This window comes from Hemibagrus wyckioides, linkage group LG04 (assembly GCF_019097595.1).
Source record: "Hemibagrus wyckioides isolate EC202008001 linkage group LG04, SWU_Hwy_1.0, whole genome shotgun sequence".
Lineage (NCBI taxonomy): Eukaryota > Metazoa > Chordata > Actinopteri > Siluriformes > Bagridae > Hemibagrus > Hemibagrus wyckioides.
Genome location: NC_080713.1, coordinates 25,718,699 through 25,743,698, shown reverse-complemented (window position 1 = coordinate 25,743,698; position 25,000 = coordinate 25,718,699). Strand labels below are relative to the sequence as shown.

At 40.3% G+C, this 25,000-nt stretch overlaps 2 protein-coding genes across 4 annotated transcripts in view; one reads left to right on the top strand and one right to left on the bottom strand.

Moving 5' to 3' along the window:
* The window catches only part of LOC131351627 (transcription initiation factor TFIID subunit 4-like), a 110,792-nt gene extending 109,976 nt beyond the window's left edge, over window positions 1–816 (top strand). For both annotated transcript variants that reach the window (XM_058387098.1, XM_058387099.1), the window contains one exon: window positions 1–816. This exon is cut by the window's left edge and continues 1,603 nt beyond it. The gene's annotated coding sequence lies outside the window, so the exon portion shown is untranslated.
* Window positions 817–19,977: 19,161 nt separating this feature from the next.
* Window positions 19,978–25,000, bottom strand: part of LOC131351629 (BTB/POZ domain-containing protein kctd15) — a 28,263-nt gene continuing 23,240 nt past the window's right edge. For both annotated transcript variants that reach the window (XM_058387102.1, XM_058387101.1), the window contains exon 5: window positions 19,978–20,221. In XM_058387102.1, coding sequence (XP_058243085.1) covers window positions 20,063–20,221 — 159 coding nt within the window. In that variant the 3' untranslated portion in view covers window positions 19,978–20,062. The remainder of the gene's footprint in view (window positions 20,222–25,000) is intronic.

The following is a 25,000-nucleotide window of genomic DNA, read 5'->3' as shown; positions in this document are numbered from 1 at the left end:
GTGAGCTAAACGCAACTTTCATCAACATGACCCGAATCCACAAACGTCGGATCTGTGAGCTAGAAGAAAGCCAGAAAGCAGGACTGTGGAGTTTATAGTGGGGTGGGGGGGGGGGGGCGTGGAGGAAATGAAGTAATTAAATAATTACACTCAGAACGAAAACAAGAAATACTAACAGGATCCGCCTCGTCCGTAAACAAGCAGTTAGCAACCTTACTTTCTAACGACTAGATGATTTACTTAACCCTTAACCTTTTAACAGAACCTCTGGTTTCCTTGTGATTGAAACTCTAACACTAACATCTTTCTGTACGCGCCAATCAATACACTTTATCTATCTATTTATTTATTTCTTTATTTATTTATTTAATGAACTAAAAAGCTTCCTGGATCATTTGACGACTTTTAGGTCTGAAGGGGTTAAAAAAATAAAAAATCACACCGCCTAAGGACAGACTGCAAAGCGTTTGTAAATAGTTTCTTTCCTAAACACTTTTAATCAGCATGTGTAAACTTTTCCATTTCATATTTTTTAATCTGCAGAATATTGAGTGTTCCTTAAAGAGGAATCAGAGGCAGTGCTACAGTTTTTTGGGAACGTACGCACTGTGTGTGTGTGTGTGCGTGTGTGTGTGTGTTTCGCACAGTCGAAAGGCCAGCACCATTCAGAATCCAGCAATACGCCTCCAGTGAAGCGCTTCGGGCCGATCGCTCTGTCTGTCCATCTGTCGTCACGGTGACGCTCGTGTTTCTAATGTCTGGAACATTACATTAGAATACGACTTATTTATCGTTTGAAGTTTGAAAAAAATATAATAGTATTCACGTTAACGGTTTGACGACGGCCGGCGAATAGGGCAGCTTCACAATAAGCCTCATGTAGAGAGAAACAGGAGATTAAACACAGCGCAGGAGCAAAAAGAGAGATCATTCGACTTCAGAGGAAAGACCCCAGACACAATAAAGACGGCTAGACTGTTAGAAGTCTGTCAGAAAGTACCGAGGTCCAAATAAGAAGTTCGGAAAAGGTTCAATGTTCCATAAAAAATGGGCAAAACACGACTAAGTGATGGATTGAGCTCAAAGATTATCAGTAAGAAATAAAACACAAAGGGAGAGTGATGTTACAGGAAAATAATCAGTGACACATAATATTATTTTTTATCACACTAAAGTTGCTTATTTTCCGATGAAGTGTTATTAAATTCCTCTACAGTAATTAATCATGCCAAATGTGAGGAGTTATAAAGAACTGAGGAGAATAAAACACGTTATTACTTTCTCTCCGCTGTTAATCAGATCAGTCTGAGCTCACGTATGTGGAAGAGGGCAGATTGCACTGTGACTCCGAGTCATGTGACTCCGAGTCATGTGACTCCGAGCGTGTGACTCCGCCCTGTGGCACAATAAGCGCAGGAATTAGATCAGACATGATCAGTTCACGTGTCTCAGAGGAAGCAGGTATGAGGCTTCACCCTCTGTCATAAGATTGGGGACTAAATTAGAGAGAAAATGGAGAAAGAGGAATGTTCCAGTTGTTATGTTTAAACAGCTGTAAGCATTAATTCCCTGAAAACGCTGAGATCAGCTTTAACGTGTTCCAGAGTCGGAGTGGTGATGGAATTATCGTGTTGTTTGTGCACATTCTGCTGTAATGGAGTCGATCATGCACAGTGTGAATATTCCTACACGTGATTATCTCCACCTCCTTCAGGATTAGCGCAAAGACTCGAGTTATAATTCTGAGAAGCGGATCAGATCAGCATTGAGTTAAAGGTTCGAGCAGCGGAGCGGCTGACCCCGTACTGACCCCGGTGCTGAAGGTTTCACTGTGTCTTCAGTTCTCCGGTGTGATGATGTCAGTACGCGAGTGTGTATTTGTACCTGTACAGTTGTATTATTTTCCACCTACCGCTGAATGTACACGCTGCACGCCGTGCTGTCGCTGAACTCTCACCGTGTCACTTCCTGTCCCGGTCCGGACTCGCCTCGTCCTCCTCCTCGTCAGTGTTCCTCCGTCCGAAATCGTAATATCGTTTTTTAAATAATATTTTTTACACTCTATCAACGATGCAGCTACTTCTTTTTTACAAACACAAACTGGACTGATGATATCAGACGATTTTGTCTCCTGTTCTACTGATTGATTACACAGAACTCCACCCGGTGTTTTCCCTCATAGTGAATGCAGTCGATCAGCTGAGACACGTTTGGTGTCTGAGTTTTAACTGTGACACTGATAGAGAAAGCAGCAGTATTTAGTTTATAGACAGTTTATACGGAAATAAACTTCATTGTGTCCCGTGATGTAATAAACATGAACAAAATGGTCACACAAGACAAAATGAGCCAAAATTAGATGGTTCAGAAAAATATATTATATTATATTATATTATATTATATTATATTATATTATATTATATTATATTATATTATATTATATTATATTATATTATATTATATTATATTATATTATATTATATTATATTATATACAAGGTTTTGTTCAAGCCAAATGTTTAATTCTAACCGTTACCAGTTAACTACACGCTACATATCTGAATAAAAGTGATCATCTCAGACATTAAAGATGTCTTAGCAAGTCGACTACATTTACCGTAAGCTAGAAATCATGTGTTTTTTATCTCAGCTGAAGCTACCATCCGGCCTGGTTCTATAAGTTTAACTGACGATCCTGAAGTAATCTGATTTAATTCAGCTCTTTTGTTCACACACACGCACAACCCCAACAACTATAGCTCTTATTACGAGACTTTATTTTGTATATAAAAACAGTCAGTCTGTCGTCTCCGTCTCCGCTACAGTTCCGAGATCACATTCTGACACCATTCGATATTTCTGCTCTTTCTTCCTCGACTTCCTCAGCTTCTCTTCTTCCCGCGTCCACCCTGATGAGCGTTACGCACTTTTAACAGCGGTAACACAGCGTTTTTTTGCGTTCTAAAGTCGAATCTGTCTTCGGAGTTTAGTCAGAAGCTTCCTGAAACCGAACCGCTGACTTCATTCACACTCATTCTTTCCACGTCTCGGACTTTTCCACGCTTTACCTTCAAGTCCGATCCTTTAAAAAAAAAAAAAAAAAGAGCGCTTTATTTCTATGCACATGCGACTTTTTTTGTTTGTTTGTTTGTTTGTTTGTTTGTTGCGTCCTAATTTATAATATTTTTTAAACAGGCAATGTCAGAAACTGTCACTTTTTTCACTTTAATTCATTTTTTAAACAGCACTATCGTTTGATTTGTTTTTATATAGAAATTAGCTGAAGTTTATGTTACTAATGTATTACAGCGATCAGCTGTGTCTGACTCTGCACCTTTGCCAGTATTGTCACTAGCAGTTAAGGGAAATTTTTTATTACTATTTATATTTTGTCCTTGTCTTGTTTTGTTTTGTTGCTGATTGGGATTCACGTCTGCCACGTTTCAGGCGACACGGTTTAATCACGAAACACCATGCGAACAAACGCTAGTACTTTAAACAAAGCACAAATAAACCTATTTGTCCAGTTGTTCAGATGATTTTAATAATTATTTTTATGGTTTCCGATATCAAGCAGGACATTTCTACTCCAGCTTTTTAGCCAAAATATTATTATGATTAGAATTAGGAAGGTGTTACTGATGTACACAGTTGGGAAATCAATGTTTTAAATGGATGAATAATTTGTAAATATTGTTTACAAAACCATGTGTTTATTAGAACTACATTATTTTTGGTAAAAAAAATAAAAATTAAATTAAAATAAAAAACCTCTGTACATATCCTGAAATATTTCCTGTTTGTGTGAAGAAAAAAAAAACTTCTGTATTTGTACCTATTTTGTAAAGAAATAAATGAGCTGTTTACTAAACATGACGCCTGCTCTGAGTGTGACACTGATTGCTTTAAGAGACTTTAAGACTGTTTAAGTCTCTAGAAGAGGTTTAGATGATGTTCAGAACGCTGAACTGTTGTTTGACGATGCGGTTCGGAGTGTCGTTTGCAAATGATTCAGATTGGAGTGTCATTTGAAAACGATTCAGTTTGCAGTGTCGTTTGCAAACGATTCAGATTGAAGTGTCATTTGCAAATGAGTCAGTTCAGAGTGTCATTTGCAACCTATTCAGATTGGAGTGTCATTTGCAAACTATTCAGATTAGAGTGTCGTTTGCAAACTATTCAGATCGGAAAGTCATTTGCAAACTATTCTGTTTGGAGTGTCATTTGCAAATGATTCAGTTTGGAGTGTTGTTTGCAAACAGTTCAGACTGGAGTGTCACTTGCCAACGATTCAGTTCAGAGTGTCATTTGGAAACGATTCAGATTGGGAGTCAATGATTCAGTTCGAAGAGTCATTTGCAAGGGATTACATGACATGATTACATTTTTTAAATCTTTTATCCTCAGTGTAAAACAAGAACACATACAACAGAATCTAAAACACTGACTCAGTAACATACATCACGGTCTGTTCTGAATCGAGTGCAGGTTTTGTCCAGTTTCTTCTGAAAGACACAAAGAGGAGTTAAGCAGGAGGTCATGTCATACAACTAGACCCTAATCAAGCACAGTTTGAAGCTTGTACAGAGATTTATTACAAAACAGCCTGAATGACTCATTTCTCTATTCTCTATTCTCTGTTCCTCAACAAATCCAGCCACTGAGTAATAGACTGAGTGTTACTGCGAGACTTAGGACTCACACACGCCCACAGTTTTGGAAATTGTTCACGTCTGAACACACACATACACACACACACATACACACACATACACACACTACACATCACTACACATCACTAAACACCACTACACAACACTACACATCACTACACAACACTGCACAACACTACACATCACTACACAACACTACACAACACTACACATCACTACACTACACTACACATCACTACACAACACTACACAATACTACACATCACTACACATCACTAAACACCACTACACATCACTACACAACACTACACAACACTACACATCACTACACAACACTACACAACACTACACATCACTACACAACACTACACATCACTACACAACACTACACATCACTACACAACACTACACAACACTACACAACACTACACATCACTACACAACACTACACATCACTACACAATACTACACATCACTACACAACACTACACATCACTACACAACACTACACAATACTACACATCACTACACATCACTAAACACCACTACACATCACTACACAACACTACACAACACTACACAACACTACACAGCACTACACAACACTACACATCACTACACAACACTACACAACACTACACATCACTACACAACACTACACATCACTACACAACACTACACAATACTACACATCACTACACATCACTACACACCACTACACATCACTACACAATACTACACAACACTACACAACACTACACATCACTACACAACACTACACATCACTACACAACACTACACAACACTACACATCACTACACAACACTACACATCACTACACAACACTACACAATACTACACATCACTACACATCACTAAACACCACTACACATCACTACACAATACTACACAACACTACACAACACTACACATCACTACACAACACTACACATCACTACACATCACTAAACACCACTACACAACACTACACATCACTACACAACACTACACACAACACTACACATCACTACACAACACTACACAACACTACACATCACTACACAACACTACACATCACTACACAACACTACACAACACTACACATCACTACACAACACTACACATCACTAAACACCACTACACAACACTAAACATCACTACACAACACTACACAACACTACACAACACTACACATCACTACACATCACTAAACACCACTACACATCACTAAACACCACTACACAACACTACACAACACTACACATCACTACACATCACTACACAACACTGCACAACACTACACATCACTACACAACACTACACATCACTACACAACACTACACAACACTACACATCACTACACAACACTACACATCACTAAACACCACTACACAACACTAAACATCACTACACAACACTACACAACACTACACAACACTACACATCACTACACATCACTAAACACCACTACACATCACTAAACACCACTACACAACACTACACATCACTACACAACACTACACAACACTACACATCACTACACAACACTACACAACACTACACAACACTACACATCACTACACAACACTACACATCACTACACATCACTAACCACCACTACACATCACTACACAACACTACACATCACTACACAACACTACACATCACTACACATCACTAAACACCACTACACAACACTACACAACACTACACATCACTACACAACACTACACAACACTACACATCACTACACAACACTACACAACACTACACAACACTACACATCACTACACAACACTACACATCACTACACATCACTAAACACCACTACACAACACTACACATCACTAAACACCACTACACAACACTACACATCACTACACAACACTACACATCACTAAACACTACTACACAACACTACACATCACTACACAACACTACACAACACTAAACACAACACTACACAACACTACACACCACTACACATCACTAAACACCACTACACAACACTACACATCACTACACACAACACTACACAACACTACACATCACTACACAACACTACACACCACTAAACACCACTACACATCACTACACAACACTACACACCACTAAACACCACTACACAACACTACACATCACTACACACAACACTACACAAGACTACACATCACTACACACAACACTACACAAGACTACACATCACTACACACAACACTACACAACACTACACATCACTACACACAACACTACACACCACTACACATCACTACACACAACACTACACAACACTACACATCACTACACACAACACTACACAACACTACACACCACTACACATCACTACACAACACTACACAACACTACACACCACTACACAACACTACACACCACTACACATCACTAAACACCACTACACATCACTAAACACCACTACACATCCTACACATCACTAAACACAACACTACACATCACTACACACCACTACACAACACTACACACCACTACACATCACTACACAACACTAAACACCACTACACATCACTAAACACCACTACACATCACTACACATCACTAAACACAACACTACACAACACTACACATCACTACACAACACTACACATCACTACACACCACTACACAACACTACACTCCACTACACATCACTACACAACACTAAACACCACTACACATCACTAAACACCACTACACATCACTAAACACCACTACACATCACTACACATCACTAAACACAACACTACACAACACTACACATCACTACACAACACTACACAACACTAAACACCACTACACATCACTAAACACCACTACACATCACTAAACACCACTACACATCACTACACATCACTAAACACAACACTACACATCACTACACAACACTACACATCACTACACATCACTAAACACCACTACACAACACTACACATCACTACACACAACACTACACAACACTACACATCACTACACAACACTACACATCACTACACATCACTAAACACCACTACACAACACTACACATCACTACACACAACACTACACAACACTACACACCACTACACATCACTAAACACCACTACACAACACTACACATCACAACACACCACTACACATCACTACACAACACTACACATCACTACACAACACTACACATCACTACACAACACTACACAATACTACACAACACTACACATCACTACACACAACACTACACAACACTACACACCACTACACAACACTACACAACACTACACATCACTAAACACCACTACACAACACTACACATCACTACACAACACTAAACACCACTACACATCACTAAACACCACTACACATCACTAAACACCACTACACAACACTACACATCACTAAACACCACTACACATCACTAAACACCACTACACATCACTAAACACCACTACACAACACTACACATCACAACACACCACTACACAACACTACACATCACTACACACAACACTACACAACACTAAACACCACTACACATCACTAAACACCACTACACAACACTACACACAACACTACACATCACTAAACACCACTACACAACACTACACATCACTAAACACCACTACACATCACTACACATCACTACACACAACACTACACATCACTACACAACACTACACATCACTACACACAACACTACACAACACTAAACACCACTACACAACACTAAACACCACTACACATCACAACACAACACTACACAACACTAAACACCACTACACATCACTAAACACCACTACACATCACTAAACACCACTACACAACACTACACATCACAACACACCACTACACAACACTACACATCACTACACAACACTACACATCACTACACAACACTACACAACACTACACAACACTACACATCACTACACATCACTACACAACACTACACATCACTACACAATACTACACATCACTACACAACACTACACATCACTACACAACACTACACAATACTACACATCACTACACATCACTAAACACCACTACACATCACTACACAACACTACACAACACTACACAACACTACACAGCACTACACAACACTACACATCACTACACAACACTACACAACACTACACATCACTACACAACACTACACATCACTACACAACACTACACAATACTACACATCACTACACATCACTAAACACCACTACACATCACTACACAATACTACACAACACTACACAACACTACACATCACTACACAACACTACACATCACTACACAACACTACACAACACTACACATCACTACACAACACTACACATCACTACACAACACTACACAATACTACACATCACTACACATCACTAAACACCACTACACATCACTACACAATACTACACAACACTACACAACACTACACATCACTACACAACACTACACATCACTACACATCACTAAACACCACTACACAACACTACACATCACTACACAACACTACACACAACACTACACATCACTACACAACACTACACATCACTACACAACACTACACAACACTACACATCACTACACATCACTACACAACACTGCACAACACTACACATCACTACACAACACTACACATCACTACACACAACACTACACAACACTACACATCACTACACAACACTACACATCACTAAACACCACTACACAACACTAAACATCACTACACAACACTACACAACACTACACAACACTACACATCACTACACATCACTAAACACCACTACACATCACTAAACACCACTACACAACACTACACAACACTACACATCACTACACATCACTACACAACACTGCACAACACTACACATCACTACACAACACTACACATCACTACACAACACTATACAACACTACACATCACTACACAACACTACACATCACTAAACACCACTACACAACACTAAACATCACTACACAACACTACACAACACTACACAACACTACACATCACTACACATCACTAAACACCACTACACATCACTAAACACCACTACACACAACACTACACATCACTACACATCACTAAACACCACTACACAACACTAAACATCACTACACAACACTACACAACACTACACAACACTACACATCACTACACATCACTAACCACCACTACACATCACTACACAACACTACACATCACTACACAACACTACACATCACTACACATCACTAAACACCACTACACAACACTACACAACACTACACATCACTACACAACACTACACAACACTACACATCACTACACAACACTACACAACACTACACAACACTACACATCACTACACAACACTACACATCACTACACATCACTAAACACCACTACACAACACTACACATCACTAAACACCACTACACAACACTACACATCACTACACAACACTACACATCACTAAACACTACTACACAACACTACACATCACTACACAACACTACACAACACTACACAACACTACACATCACTACACATCACTAAACACCACTACACATCACTACACATCACTAAACACCACTACACAACACTACACATCACTAAACACCACTACACAACACTACACATCACTACACAACACTACACATCACTAAACACCACTACACAACACTACACATCACTACACAACACTACACAACACTACACACAACACTACACAACACTACACATCACTAAACACCACTACACATCACTACACATCACTACACAACACTACACAACACTACACACAACACTACACAACACTACACATCACTACACAACACTAAACACCACTACACATCACTAAACACCACTACACAACACTACACATCACTACACACAACACTACACATCACTACACATCACTACACAACACTACACACCACTAAACACCACTACACATCACTACACAACACTACACACCACTAAACACCACTACACAACACTACACATCACTACACACAACACTACACAAGACTACACATCACTACACACAACACTACACAAGACTACACATCACTACACACAACACTACACAACACTACACATCACTACACACAACACTACACACCACTACACATCACTACACACAACACTACACAACACTACACATCACTACACACAACACTACACAACACTACACACCACTACACATCACTACACAACACTACACAACACTACACACCACTACACAACACTACACACCACTACACATCACTAAACACCACTACACATCACTAAACACCACTACACATCCTACACATCACTAAACACAACACTACACATCACTACACACCACTACACAACACTACACACCACTACACATCACTACACAACACTAAACACCACTACACATCACTAAACACCACTACACATCACTACACATCACTAAACACAACACTACACAACACTACACATCACTACACAACACTACACATCACTACACACCACTACACAACACTACACTCCACTACACATCACTACACAACACTAAACACCACTACACATCACTAAACACCACTACACATCACTAAACACCACTACACATCACTACACATCACTAAACACAACACTACACAACACTACACATCACTAAACACCACTACACATCACTACACATCACTAAACACAACACTACACAACACTACACATCACTACACAACACTACACATCACTACACACCACTACACATCACTACACAACACTACACATCACTACACAACACTAAACACCACTACACATCACTAAACACCACTACACATCACTAAACACCACTACACATCACTACACATCACTAAACACAACACTACACATCACTACACAACACTACACATCACTACACATCACTAAACACCACTACACAACACTACACATCACTACACACAACACTACACAACACTACACATCACTACACAACACTACACATCACTACACATCACTAAACACCACTACACAACACTACACATCACTACACACAACACTACACAACACTACACACCACTACACATCACTAAACACCACTACACAACACTACACATCACAACACACCACTACACATCACTACACAACACTACACATCACTACACAACACTACACATCACTACACAACACTACACAATACTACACAACACTACACATCACTACACACAACACTACACAACACTACACACCACTACACAACACTACACAACACTACACAACACTACACATCACTAAACACCACTACACAACACTACACATCACTACACATCACTAAACACCACTACACATCACTAAACACCACTACACATCACTAAACACCACTACACAACACTACACATCACTAAACACCACTACACATCACTAAACACCACTACACATCACTAAACACCACTACACAACACTACACATCACAACACACCACTACACAACACTACACATCACTACACACAACACTACACAACACTAAACACCACTACACATCACTAAACACCACTACACAACACTACACACAACACTACACATCACTAAACACCACTACACAACACTACACATCACTACACACAACACTACACATCACTACACAACACTACACATCACTACACACAACACTACACAACACTAAACACCACTACACAACACTAAACACCACTACACATCACAACACAACACTACACAACACTAAACACCACTACACATCACTAAACACCACTACACAACACTACACATCACAACACACCACTACACAACACTACACATCACTAAACACCACTACACAACACTACACATCACTACACACAACACTACACAACACTAAACACCACTACACATCACTAAACACCACTACACAACACTACACACAACACTACACATCACTAAACACCACTACACAACACTACACATCACTACACACAACACTACACAACACTAAACACCACTACACAAGACTAAACACCACTACACATCACAACACACCACTACACAACACTAAACACCACTACACATCACAACACACCACTACACAACACTACACATCACAACACACCACTACACAACACTACACAACACTACACATCACTCCACAACACTACACATTGCTACACACCACTACACAACACTACACATTGCTACACACCACTACACAACACTACACACCACTACACAACACTACACATTGCTACACACCACTACACAACACTACACACCACTACACAACACTACACATTGCTACACACCACTACACAACACTACACACCACTACACAACACTACACATTGCTACACACCACTACACAACACTACACATCACTCCACAACACTACACATTGCTACACACCACTACACAACACTACACATTGCTACACACCACTACACAACACTACACACCACTACACAACACTACACATTGCTACACACCACTACACAACACTACACACCACTACACAACACTACACATTGCTACACACCACTACACAACACTACACACCACTCCACAACACTACACATTGCTACACACCACTACACAACACTACACATTGCTACACACCACTACACAACACTACACACCACTACACAACACTACACATTGCTACACATCACTACACACGATCCATGGAGGCTCCACCTCGCAACTTAAAGGATCTGCTGCTAACATCTTGGTACCAGATCCCACAGCACACCTTCAGGGATCTAGTGGAGTCCATGCCTCGACGGGTCAGGGCTGTTTTGGCTGCAAAAGGGGGACCAACACAATATTAGGCAGGTGGTCATAATGTTATGACATATATCTTATTTTCCACTGAATTTTCTGGAACACGTGACGTTTAGGTTGTTATTACTGAAATAATGTAAATAGAGTCAAAGAATGAGTCAAATCTGAACACAAAAACAAATCATTTAATTGTATTAAAAGTGAGGGTCTGTGATTTCCTACTGTAACGATATGAAACATCACAGACACTCAGGCTTTGATTCAGAGTTTTATAATCATTCGTTATTTCGTCTTACACGAAGACTTTGTCGTTTGTTTGTACGATATTTTTAAATGATGTTCCTATTTTGCACTTTATTATTAATTCAGACTGAAAGGCTTCACCGGGAGTCAGTGTGAGCTGGACACTGAAGGACAGACTGCAGGACATGACTCGGACCTGAGGGAAGATTACTTGGTGATTTCATATAATTGCATATTTATTACTTTTTGCATCTAAGTATTTTTATTTACTTTACAATTATCTCTACTTTTATTTTTGGCTTTTCCCTGGTAGCTGTTTTGCTCTTTAGTGTGATATTATAACTGTTTATATTATAACTGCATTATAACTGTTTTATTACAACTGTTTATAACTGCATTATAACTGTTTTATTACAACTGTTTATATTATAACTGCATTATAACTGTTTTATTACAACTGTTTATATTATAACTGCATTATAACTGTTTTATTACAACTCCTGCAAAGGTGATAGGTTTTTTGTGTTTTTTTTCCTTTTATTAAAAAAATAGATTAAATTAAATTAAATTAAATTAAATTAAATTAAATTAAATTAAATTAAATTAAATTAAATTAAATTAAATTAAATTCACAGCCCACCAAAATTAGTGATTTCTTTTAATTAAAAAACAAAACTAAACTAAACACCACATCTGTAATAAACAGTACATTTTTACTTTATTATAGCAAAAAAGGCAAGAAAATCAAAATCAATGTAAAAAATGTAGAGACACCGTTTCACACATGCCCTTTCAATACCACAGTCTAATTAAATAATAACTATATTTCAGCTTAGTTTACATTTTTCTTTTCAAATCCGTATGTACTGAACATATTGCTCTGGAATTGTGGGTTTTTCCCCATTCAGTATCTCAGTTTTATCTTTACAGGCTGTGTGTAAGAGAGAAAGCTACACTTTAGAGTCAGAGTTTCCAGATACGAAGGACGACTCAATATCAAAGCCATCAGACCGGACAGGGTTTGTCAATCCATCTCACTCGAATCCCGGGGACGAGGATTTTAAATCACAAAGCCGAGGTAAGACGACATGATGTCTGTTTTCATGAAACGTCTCAGGATTACCCAAACACGAGCTTCTCCTTAACATGGACGATATCAGGTGGAAGTTCCTGCACTGCTACATGACGAAAAGAGCGTCAGTGTGTGATTTTGTGAAGCCAGGACTTTTTAAAAAGGCTCAGAAAGCATTGAAGCCTCACACGTGAACGTGAAGCTGCAGAGAGAGCTGATACACTTCAGGCTAAAAAGCCACAAAGTTCTAAAAAGACACTTTTCTTTTCTAATAGGTGTGTGTGTGTGTGTGTGTGACTCTGTAGAGATGCCTTCATGACTGTGATAACGGATTTTTCAATAAAATATCAACATTAATGAACATGAAGCTCTTAGATTACATCATTTATTTTATTTTTCAATCTTTGCTTAACTTTCAAAAAAATGCTGATTTTGTTCAGATTTATTTCACAGACTTTATATTTATAGTACAGAAGGGTTAATATTTTGCTCAAACCAGCTGAGATTGTGTACATCTGAGTGGATCCTCTCTCCTCGTTGCAGTTACACAACTACACTACTACCACAGGTTCAGTAGAATCCTTACTCTCCTATAATATTTAACATTTGTTAGTCAGGTGAAAGACACACACTAAAGGACACAGATTTCTTTTTCTGTTTTTTAATGAGAGTGTATTATCCTGAATTCTTTAAAGCATCACAGAACAGAATGTCATTATAAAACCCGAGTCAATTATTTGGGAATGGTTCAGGTATTGCTTTAAGCCTTGAGGAGTTCACAGGTTTCTGTGATTTTTCACTAATTACAAAGTAAAAGCCAGTCTGTTTTTAACCCCCTGAAACGGTCAGGAGCCGTCGGCGGTCTAGACTTACATTCCTCTCTGTCATTACGACATACCTTTCCTTTTACTTTCACTGTATTTACCTGATAATTCATATCCTTTAAGGTGAAGGACTAAATAATAAACTGGGACTCGTTTCATTTGTTTTATGTTTCAGGTATAAATATAATTTCTTTCTAAGCAGGTGGTATTATCCTGGGTAAAATGGTGTAATGTTCATTATTTTTTTTTATCCTAGCGTTAGTCCCGCACAATGGCAGTGCTGTTCAACCTGCATTATTTGGCCCTTCCTGACACAACCCTCCCATTTTTCGGAGGATTAACTCATCAGTGGCGACGGCCTGGCTGGGAATCAAACCCGGAACATGGCAATGAGAGCGCGGGATCCTGCCACTGGACCACCAGGAGGCTGATGTTCCTGGTGTAATTATGCGCTTAAAATTGTCAGTGTGTTACATTTCTGGCCTCTGCAGACACCTGTATTCAGAGTTTCTTAAACTTTTATTTCAATTTATACAACTGAGCAATTAAGGGGTAAAAGGCCTTGCTCAGGGGTCCAGCAGGGACAGCTTGGTGGAGCTGGGATTAGAACCCACAACCTCACGACTTCCCCCAGTGTTAGTTATGAGACTGGTGTAGTGAAAAGTTTGGTGCTGGATGCTTCTGAGAGAACAGAATCAGGACATTAAACCGACTTTTGTTACAGTTTCTGATGATACAATCAAGACTAGAGACGGTGGAGATGTGTAGGGTGGCTTTAAACTTTGCTCTCTGTGTTGTGTGTGTGTGTGAGAGTGTGTGTGTGAACTGCAGGGGTCCTGTAGGTGGGTCATGGTGGTGTGTCACAGTAGGGGGTGTAACATCTCCACTGGCACTGCTGCTCTCAGAGCTTCTGACTCACACACACACACACACACACACCCCTTCGCAGATGAAAGGAGTGGTTGACCATTCTGTGTGATGGATGGGATGAGAGGACTGAGTCAACGCTGGATCAGAACAAAGCCTGGCTTGATTAGGCTTCCCTATGGGGGGGCAGCACTCTGCTTCAGGCTAACAGATCCAACACACACACACACACACACACACACACAGTTCTATCAACTGGCATTTAATCAGCAAATGCAGCACCAAAGCCAACAGATCTGGACTTAATTAAACTAATCAACCTTCTTAATGAACATTTTTTCAGATTTAAGTCTGAAAGGAGCCACACACACACACACACAGACACACACACACACACACACAAATGAGATAATTTCTTCTTTTTTTAATTCGACCAGGCAGATCAAAACGGGTGTATTTTTGATCAAACAGTGTGAGACACACTCTCACTCTCACTCTCACACACTCGTACACACACACACTCACACACTCACACACACAGAATGGGCGAAGCGGCTGTATTTGATGTGAGACGCTGTGGGGAGGATCACACTCTCGGGTAGCTGACCTTAAACTGGCTTGTTTGTTTTGTGCCTCGTGTTTTGCTCGGTCTTTGATGTCACAGTGTGGAGCAGCGCAGTCCTGTGTGAGACATGTGCTGAACTTCAGTCTCTGCATCATATCGTTCATGACTAACATGGCTACGTCTGTTTACAGTCACACTTCTGTTAAAAGTCTCACACAAAACCTCACACTTGAATGATGTCCAGTGTTCAGTGATCATCCTAACAAATCTACCCTCTAGGTCTTGAGCTAGCTAAGTGATAGAGTATACATGCTAGTCTAGCTAGCTGCTTACATTTAGCTCTTCAATTACACACAGCCAGGTATATATTAATATCTCAATGTTTGGTGCAAGACAGTTGCACTCTCCAGCCAAAAGTTTTTGGACACTCGACCATCACACTCATGCATGGTTCTTCCTCAAACTGCTGGGACAAGATTGGACCCATGGAATTAAAATTTCCCTTCAGTGGAACGAAGAGGCTCAAAGCGTGACAATGCCCCTGTGCACAAAGCACACAGCTCCATGAAGACAGACTTGTGACTAGAAGTTAGTGTTTATAGATATATTCATCATTCCATTCATATCGCATCACTGTAGTTAACTTTATCAGTTTTATTCTAAGTTTCTGTATACTTCTGTAAAGCTGCTTTGAGACATTATTAAAAGCGCTACACAAATAAATTGAATTGGATTCAGAGACTACCTTTTCTATTTATTTCCCTATTGTAATTTTCTACCATATGCCCTATTTTATTTTGTATTATTGTCGCTGCACATACATTACAGCACACTGGAAATCTTTTCTTCGCATATCCCAGCTGAGGAAGTTGGTGTCAGAGTGCAGGGGCAGCTATGATACAGCGCCCCCGGAGCAGAAAGGGTTAAGGGTCTCGCTTAGGGGCCCAACAGTGGCAGCTTGGCAGTGCTGGGGCTTAAACCCTGACCTTCTGATCAACATCCCAAAGCCTTAACCATTTGAGCTTCCACTGCCCCACTTAGTGTTAATTGGCTATATATTATAATTTAATATCAAGCACAATTGTTAAAAAGTCAGCCCTGATTCTGACTCGGACTCAACCCCTGAATGGATAGAATCCAGCGGAAGGTCTTCCTGGAGTTTATTATAACCGTAAATTCGACTAAATCTGAAACAGGAAGTCCAATTAGCTCATACAAGTGTGATGGTCGCAAACTTTCGGTCATATAGTGTTATGTTAATAAAAACTAGGCTAATGAGACCTCCAGCCCACCCCCCCACCCCCCCACACGGTCACTGAGAAGGACTCAATAAAACACTTAGCTGTCCTTCCGTCATTCCAAACAGGACAGGCTTTATTTTCAGAGTGCAAATGCTGTCAAAAATGTGTCTTCAATGAAATCATTTAAAGGTACAGTCAGCAGTTTGCTCCATCTAGGGCTGATTTAAAAAACTCAAAGTGCAAACAAATACACCCCTCACTAAAAGCCACACCCCCCGAACACACAGCACTGCCCTCACTCACTAAGCACTTCCTACATGGACAAGGTAACATGATTGACGGCTGATTTGTGCCTCGTTCTGATTGGCTGGATGTCGCCTGTTGTTGTTTTTGTCTTGTTTACAGATCCTGCCGTTCCACACAGACCGGAGTTTCTCCTCTGAGCACATCTTTTATTCGTATGAGGGAAACCGTTACCAGATATTACAGGATTAAACAAAAACAATTGATCTCACCGTTAGGTCTCGTTTTAAGATCGGGTCGTGAGAAGCGTGTGTACGTCACCATGGTTACGCATCTGACAAAACACACCGATGTGATACAGTGAGGAATTCGGCTAGCACACACTACCTTAAAAGAAAAAAATTTAATTCACCTTAATAACCACAACAATAACGTAATGTATTCACGACTAATGAGCATCGAGGCTGCCGAGACTGGGAGACAGTGAGCCATGGCACGCTACGCTAGCGCTGAAAGGCTTCTTGTTCTCGTGATCGCTAGCAGGCGTGAGTCAGCCCCGTGTTGGTCTAAGTGCAGATGTATGCTCTCGAGCATTTACGCTCGACTGTTTGACACAATCCTGATTTAGCTATGATCATGAAAAGGTCAACATGAATGTACAATTTCCTCTCTCTCTGCGATGTCTATTGATTTGATTTCACCGCTACTTTCTTAAACACATACCGGCACCTAGCTTATTCTGGATCTGAATGCTCGGCAATACATGTCTTGAGAATTGTATTACACACACACACGCTCTGTGTTACCTGGGCCTGCTGCAGGAAGAGCTTTAGTAATACTTGTGTTTGCTCGCAGCTCTGTTTAAACAAAGCGGCCTTCTCTGGGCTCTGGATGCATTACAGTGCGCGGTGTGTTAACTGCGACGCCTCGGGCTACGAGAGTGTTTTCAGAGAAGCAGCGACTCGCTCTTGCTCTCCGTGTAAGCAGCGACTCGCATTCATCCTTCATATAACAAAAGAAACATAAAGTAAACAAAGAACATAAAAACCATTGCATTAGGGACTGTATACATCATGGTGGCAGACAAAGAATAAGAAGTATTTTTTTTTTATATTTTATAAACAACAATAACAGGAAACAATAGTTTTGGCCAGTCCTTTGAGCACTGAGTCTGTTCACTGCACCTTAGCGTTCTCGGTGGTGTCGTTGTGGCACTTTGCCAGCGTTTGGAGGTGGAACACGGTGGAGAGAGAGAGAGAGAGAAAGTAAAAGAGAGAGAGAGAGCGGGCATCCCTGAATACAACCCACTCTCATGCAGCGTGAAAACAGCTCACGCTGCACTGACAGAAGGAGGAGCCTGCGGGAGAAACCAGCTTCTTATTGGCTGGACAGAACGCCATTAATCATCACAAGAGTGAGAAATGCTTCTGTTGTTGTATTGATTCGAGTTCTTTGGGTTGTTCTTGTGTGCCTTTGCGTGTTTCGAGTCTGTTACATTCCGCTTTAGGTAACAGGTGTACGTCTGTGAGATGTGTGAGAGTGTGTGTGTGTGTGTGTGTGTGGAACTGAGTGGGTTGAGTCTTTAAGGGCAGATCAGTCCGTGTCAGTGAGACGAGCGCGTGTCTCTAGTCCAGCGGCTCCTGTTTTATCCTGAGGGGCGTGTTCATGTTTTGGCTCCGCCTGTCCTCGCGACACAACACGTACTCGCTGAACTGGGAGGAGTCGACTCCGCCCCCGCATGACGCCGCCACGCTGAAACCCTTCTGGAAAAGACGCTCCAGCACCTGCAGAGATGAGGGTGAAGGGAAAAAATAATAAACACGTAAATATCATTACAGCTAAAATGCATATAAAAAAATCAAATCTCATTTAGTCTTGCAGTGGAATCTTCTGACAAACCCTTCGTGTAAGCAATGAAGAGCTGGAGTGGAGAAAAAGTGAAACAAGCCGATGGGAAGAACCTCTAATAGACATCCGAGAGACTCACAGGAAATATGAAACAATATTAGTGTACACTAATATACACAAGCTACGGTTTATTCCTACTGGGTCCGACTTTTGTGAACCGTTTCTACTTTTTCTAGAACTTTCTACAGGGACATGTCTTTATTTTAACCTACGATTTCAATCAGGACCAGGCGATACGACTTGAGAGAGAGAGAGAGGAAAATAAAAACGTTTATCATGATTGGTCCCTGGAGTGAGAAAAAACATTACAACAGAAACCACAGCAGGAACACAACCTTAATCTAAACATATGGAAATATGTTAGCATCACGCTCTGTTATGTGTTTCAAATATTTTCGGAACGTTTGCTGGAAAATAGAAATACTGGAACGTGATGCAGCGGCTAATTCTGGAGCGCTGGTGTTTCTGACCTACAAAATGTCCTTTGGCTTTAAGTTTGGATTAAATTCCGCCTCCCTTCAAGTCATTCGGGATAAAAGCATCGCGGAAATAAATAAATGTAAATGTTTTGCAGTCGTCTTTGCCCAAAAAAAAAAGAGGCTCTTTTGACTATGTGGCCTGACTTTTTTTTGCTAATGTGATTTATGGAGTGAATGAGACGAGGGAAGACGACATGGAACCAGATGAGAATGTGAAGCTTGTGAATGATGAAGAGTGAAGGAGTAGGAGTAAATCCCGCAGCATGGAATAAATCCTGTAGCAGATGAACACATTTTTGTACATTGTTCAGCACTGGGAGGTTGTGTTAATGCTGCACAACGCTCACTATTACACAAAGCGGGAAAATGAAGAGGTGTTTGTGCTACTAAAATGTGGAACTTCCTCTTAATTTGGAAAATCCTCAGACCCCATGGGTTTTTAGACTTTATTGGGTTATATATTTAATTTGAAATGTTTTTAAATTTTACTTTGTTTGCCATTAATCTACAAATAATGGAAACAAGTTTTTAGCATTATTTTTTGTTGCAAATTTATTAAAAAATCAAAAACTGGAATCTTTTGCCGAGATAATGACTCCGACCCTCAATTTATTACTTTGTAGGAGCAACAATTACAACAATTTTTGCAATAATTACAGAATCTTCCGTTAAGTCTTTACAAGTATTGCACACATGGATCCTGTGCGGATTCTTCCGTTCTCCGTAGCAGTTTCCTCTCAAGCTTGTTCAGAGTAGATGCTGAGAGTCTATACAGGTCTATACACAGACCTTCTGTGGGACTAGGCAAGGTCTTGGTCCAGTCGAGGACGTTCAGAGACCTGTCCCGAGACCTGAAGCCACTCCAGCATCGTCTTACGTTGTCATCATGCTGAAAGGTAAAACTTTCTTCAGCCAGTCTCCCTCGTCCATGCTGCTGAGAAGCACACCCTCACTACGATGCTGCCACCACCATGCTTCAGCATATGGACGGTATAATCCAGCTGATGAGCAGCACCTGGTTTTCCTCACAGTCACGGCGCTTGGAGTTCAGCCCAAAGACTTCAGTTTTGGTCTGATCAGTCTAGAGAATGATTTCCTCATGCGTTCACATTCTTTTAAGTTCTTGCCAGACTCAGGAGTGGCTCCTGTCTAGCCATAAAGCGTTGATTGATGAGATGGTTGTTCTACAGGTTCTCCAGTCTTTTTTGAAGGTCACTCTGTTGGAGCAGCTTTTGGGTTCTTGGTCTGTTCCTTGACCAAAGTCCTTCACTTGGTTTGGCCAGATGGGCAGGTAGAAAAAGTATCCTGATATTCTGAAACATCTTTCACTTCACAAAGATGGAGCCAACTCTGCCCCCGGGGGCATTTAAAGCTTTAGAAATAGTTTAATACCCTTGCCAAGATCTATGTCTTGATTGCTAAGGGCTAGGAAGACTTCTGTGAATTTCATGGCTTGGCTTTGGTCTGACATGCACTGTGAATTGTGCCCCCCCCCCACACACAAACACACAAACACACACACACACAGGTGTATTCCTTTCTAAATCATATTTAATCAATTGAATTTTTCCAGCAGTGAACTCCAGTCAAATTCTAGAGAAATCTCAAGATAATCAAAGCAAACAGGTTTGCCTTCAGCTAAGACTCTGACTGCTAATCGAAATAACCGAGATTTCAGTTTGTTTCAGTTTAAGAAAAATAATAGGTAAGAAATCATTTTGTTAGTATGGGTTATTGTGTGTAGATCAATAGCATAATAATAATAATAATATAGCTAGTCAAAATGAAATCTATAGCACAATAGAAACACATCCCGTGTTCATAGTGTGGGGTTGTGGTAGCTTAGTGGTTAAGGTGTTGGCTTTCTGATCAGAAGGTGGTGAGTTTGAATCCCAGCTCCCCCAAACTGCCACTGCTGGGCCCCTGAGCAAGGCCCTTAAGCCTGAAATGGATAAGGGTTAAAAATGTTTGGCGTGTGCTAGATTTTAATTATCAATTGATTTGTATATTTTGTGATTTTTATAAGAAACTACAGTATCTGCCTGGATCGTGGTGTTTGACTGGAGTGATGTGGAAGCTCTACTCTTGTCCTGTTTCACTGCACAAACGAGACATTAAACGGTTCACTCGTAACAGCTACAGAGCAAAGTCTTTAACTCTGGAATTGCATTTCCACTTGACTCAGGAAACAGTAAACGATGAATGATTTCGGCGATCGATTTTCAAACCAGTTCAGGTCCATTAGCATTGGAAGTAAACTTCAGGAGCGGTGAAGCTTCGTGGTTTGCATTTACATTACGAGTTTATCTTCATTTGTGATACAGGAATCTCGAGATTATATATACTGCACATATATAATATATACATATAATGTATTTAGATTTATTGATAAGCCTTCTCTCCGGGTACTCCGGTTTCCTCCCACAGTCCAAAAACATGTACATTAGGTGGACTGGTGATTCTGAACTGCCCATAGGAGTGAGTGTGAGTGTGTGTGGTTGTCTGTCTATATGTGTGGCCCTGTGATGGACTGGTGACCTGTCCAGGGTGTACCCCTGCTTTTCACCCAATGTGTGCTGGGATAGGCTCCAGCAGATCCCCGTGACCCTGATTAGGAATAAAGTGGGTACGGATTTAACCCTTATTCAGAAAGTGGACAGTTTCCGGGACCTAGGTGTGTACATCACGCAGGACCTGTCATGGTCCTGTCACGTCAACACCCTGGTGAAGAAGGTCCGGCAGCTTCTTTACCATCTTAGACGCCTAAAGGACTTTAAACTGCCCTCAAAGGTGCTAAAGACATTCTACACCTGCACCACTGAGAGCATCCTGACGGGAAGCATTACAGCCTGGTCTGGAAGCAGCACCAAGCAGGACAGGCAAGCTCTCCAGAGGGTGGTGCGGTCAGCCGAGCGTACCATCCACACCGAGCTTCCTGACCTGGAGACTATATACAGCAAGTGGTGCTGGACCAAGGCCAGGAAGATAATGAAGCCATTCCAACAAAGGACTCTTCTCTCTGTTGCGGTCAGGGAAACGTTTCAGTTCCACAGAGAGAATGAGGAGGAGCTTCTTCCCACAGGCTATTCGGGCCCTCAACCAGAACACCTAGAACCTGGACTTCTGGACTTCCCCCACACATGACATTCTACCTCAGCTGACTGTCGCACACACAATAACTGCACTACTTTGCATACTCTGCACACACAATAACCACACTCTCTGTACATCTTTGTGTGCATACTACACCGTCACTTTACTCCCAGATATTCCTGTTACAACTGGATATATATATTTGCCTTTTTATATCTACATATATGTACATATTGTATTTTCCTATATATTATATTATATTATATTATATTATATTATATTATATTATATTATATTATATTATATTATATTATATTATATTATATTATATACATATATATTTGTATATGCATATCTGATAACTTGGATTTTCATAATTTATCACGTCTTTAATGTAAGAATTTTTTATTCTTCTTATTTTTCTCTAAATATTGTATCTACATCCCTATATTTTTCATGTCCACACACTTTAAATTTACTCTTTTACTCTAGGACAGTCGTAAAAAGCATTTCACTACATGTTGTACTGTGTATGATTACGTATGTGATAAATAAAATTTAAATTTTATTAATTTCTTTCTTTCTTTCTTTCTTTCTTTCTTTCTTTCTGCTTTTTAAAGCATTTTTCAGACATATCAAAAGTGTTGTATAAATGACACATTATTATTGGATTATAATTTCTGCTTTGTTGCGAGTGATGCATGTCTGGCTCGCAGCCACACTCGGCGTATTTTCCCAGCTTCCACACACGTGATGAAGTGTGTGATAGAGGAAAGGGCATGTTGATTACTGGTGAGCCGACTCGCGTGTGTGGAGCGGCGCACTTGTGAATTCCTGCTGGATTTGGAGGGGAGGCGGTTAAAGAACGGAGGAGATAAATAGATGAGGCAAACTAGCCTGCGTCGTTACCTTCCGGTAAGGCAATTTCAGCCCTGCGTAGCTCTTACGCAGCACTTCTCAGAAACACTGCGTTATTATTTACTACGTGACAGATGCAGAATTTCACATCGGCTGGATGAAGTTCAGCTCCTCGTGTGAACGTTCATCCCTCTCTCTACTCTTTCTCTCTCTCTCTTTCCATCT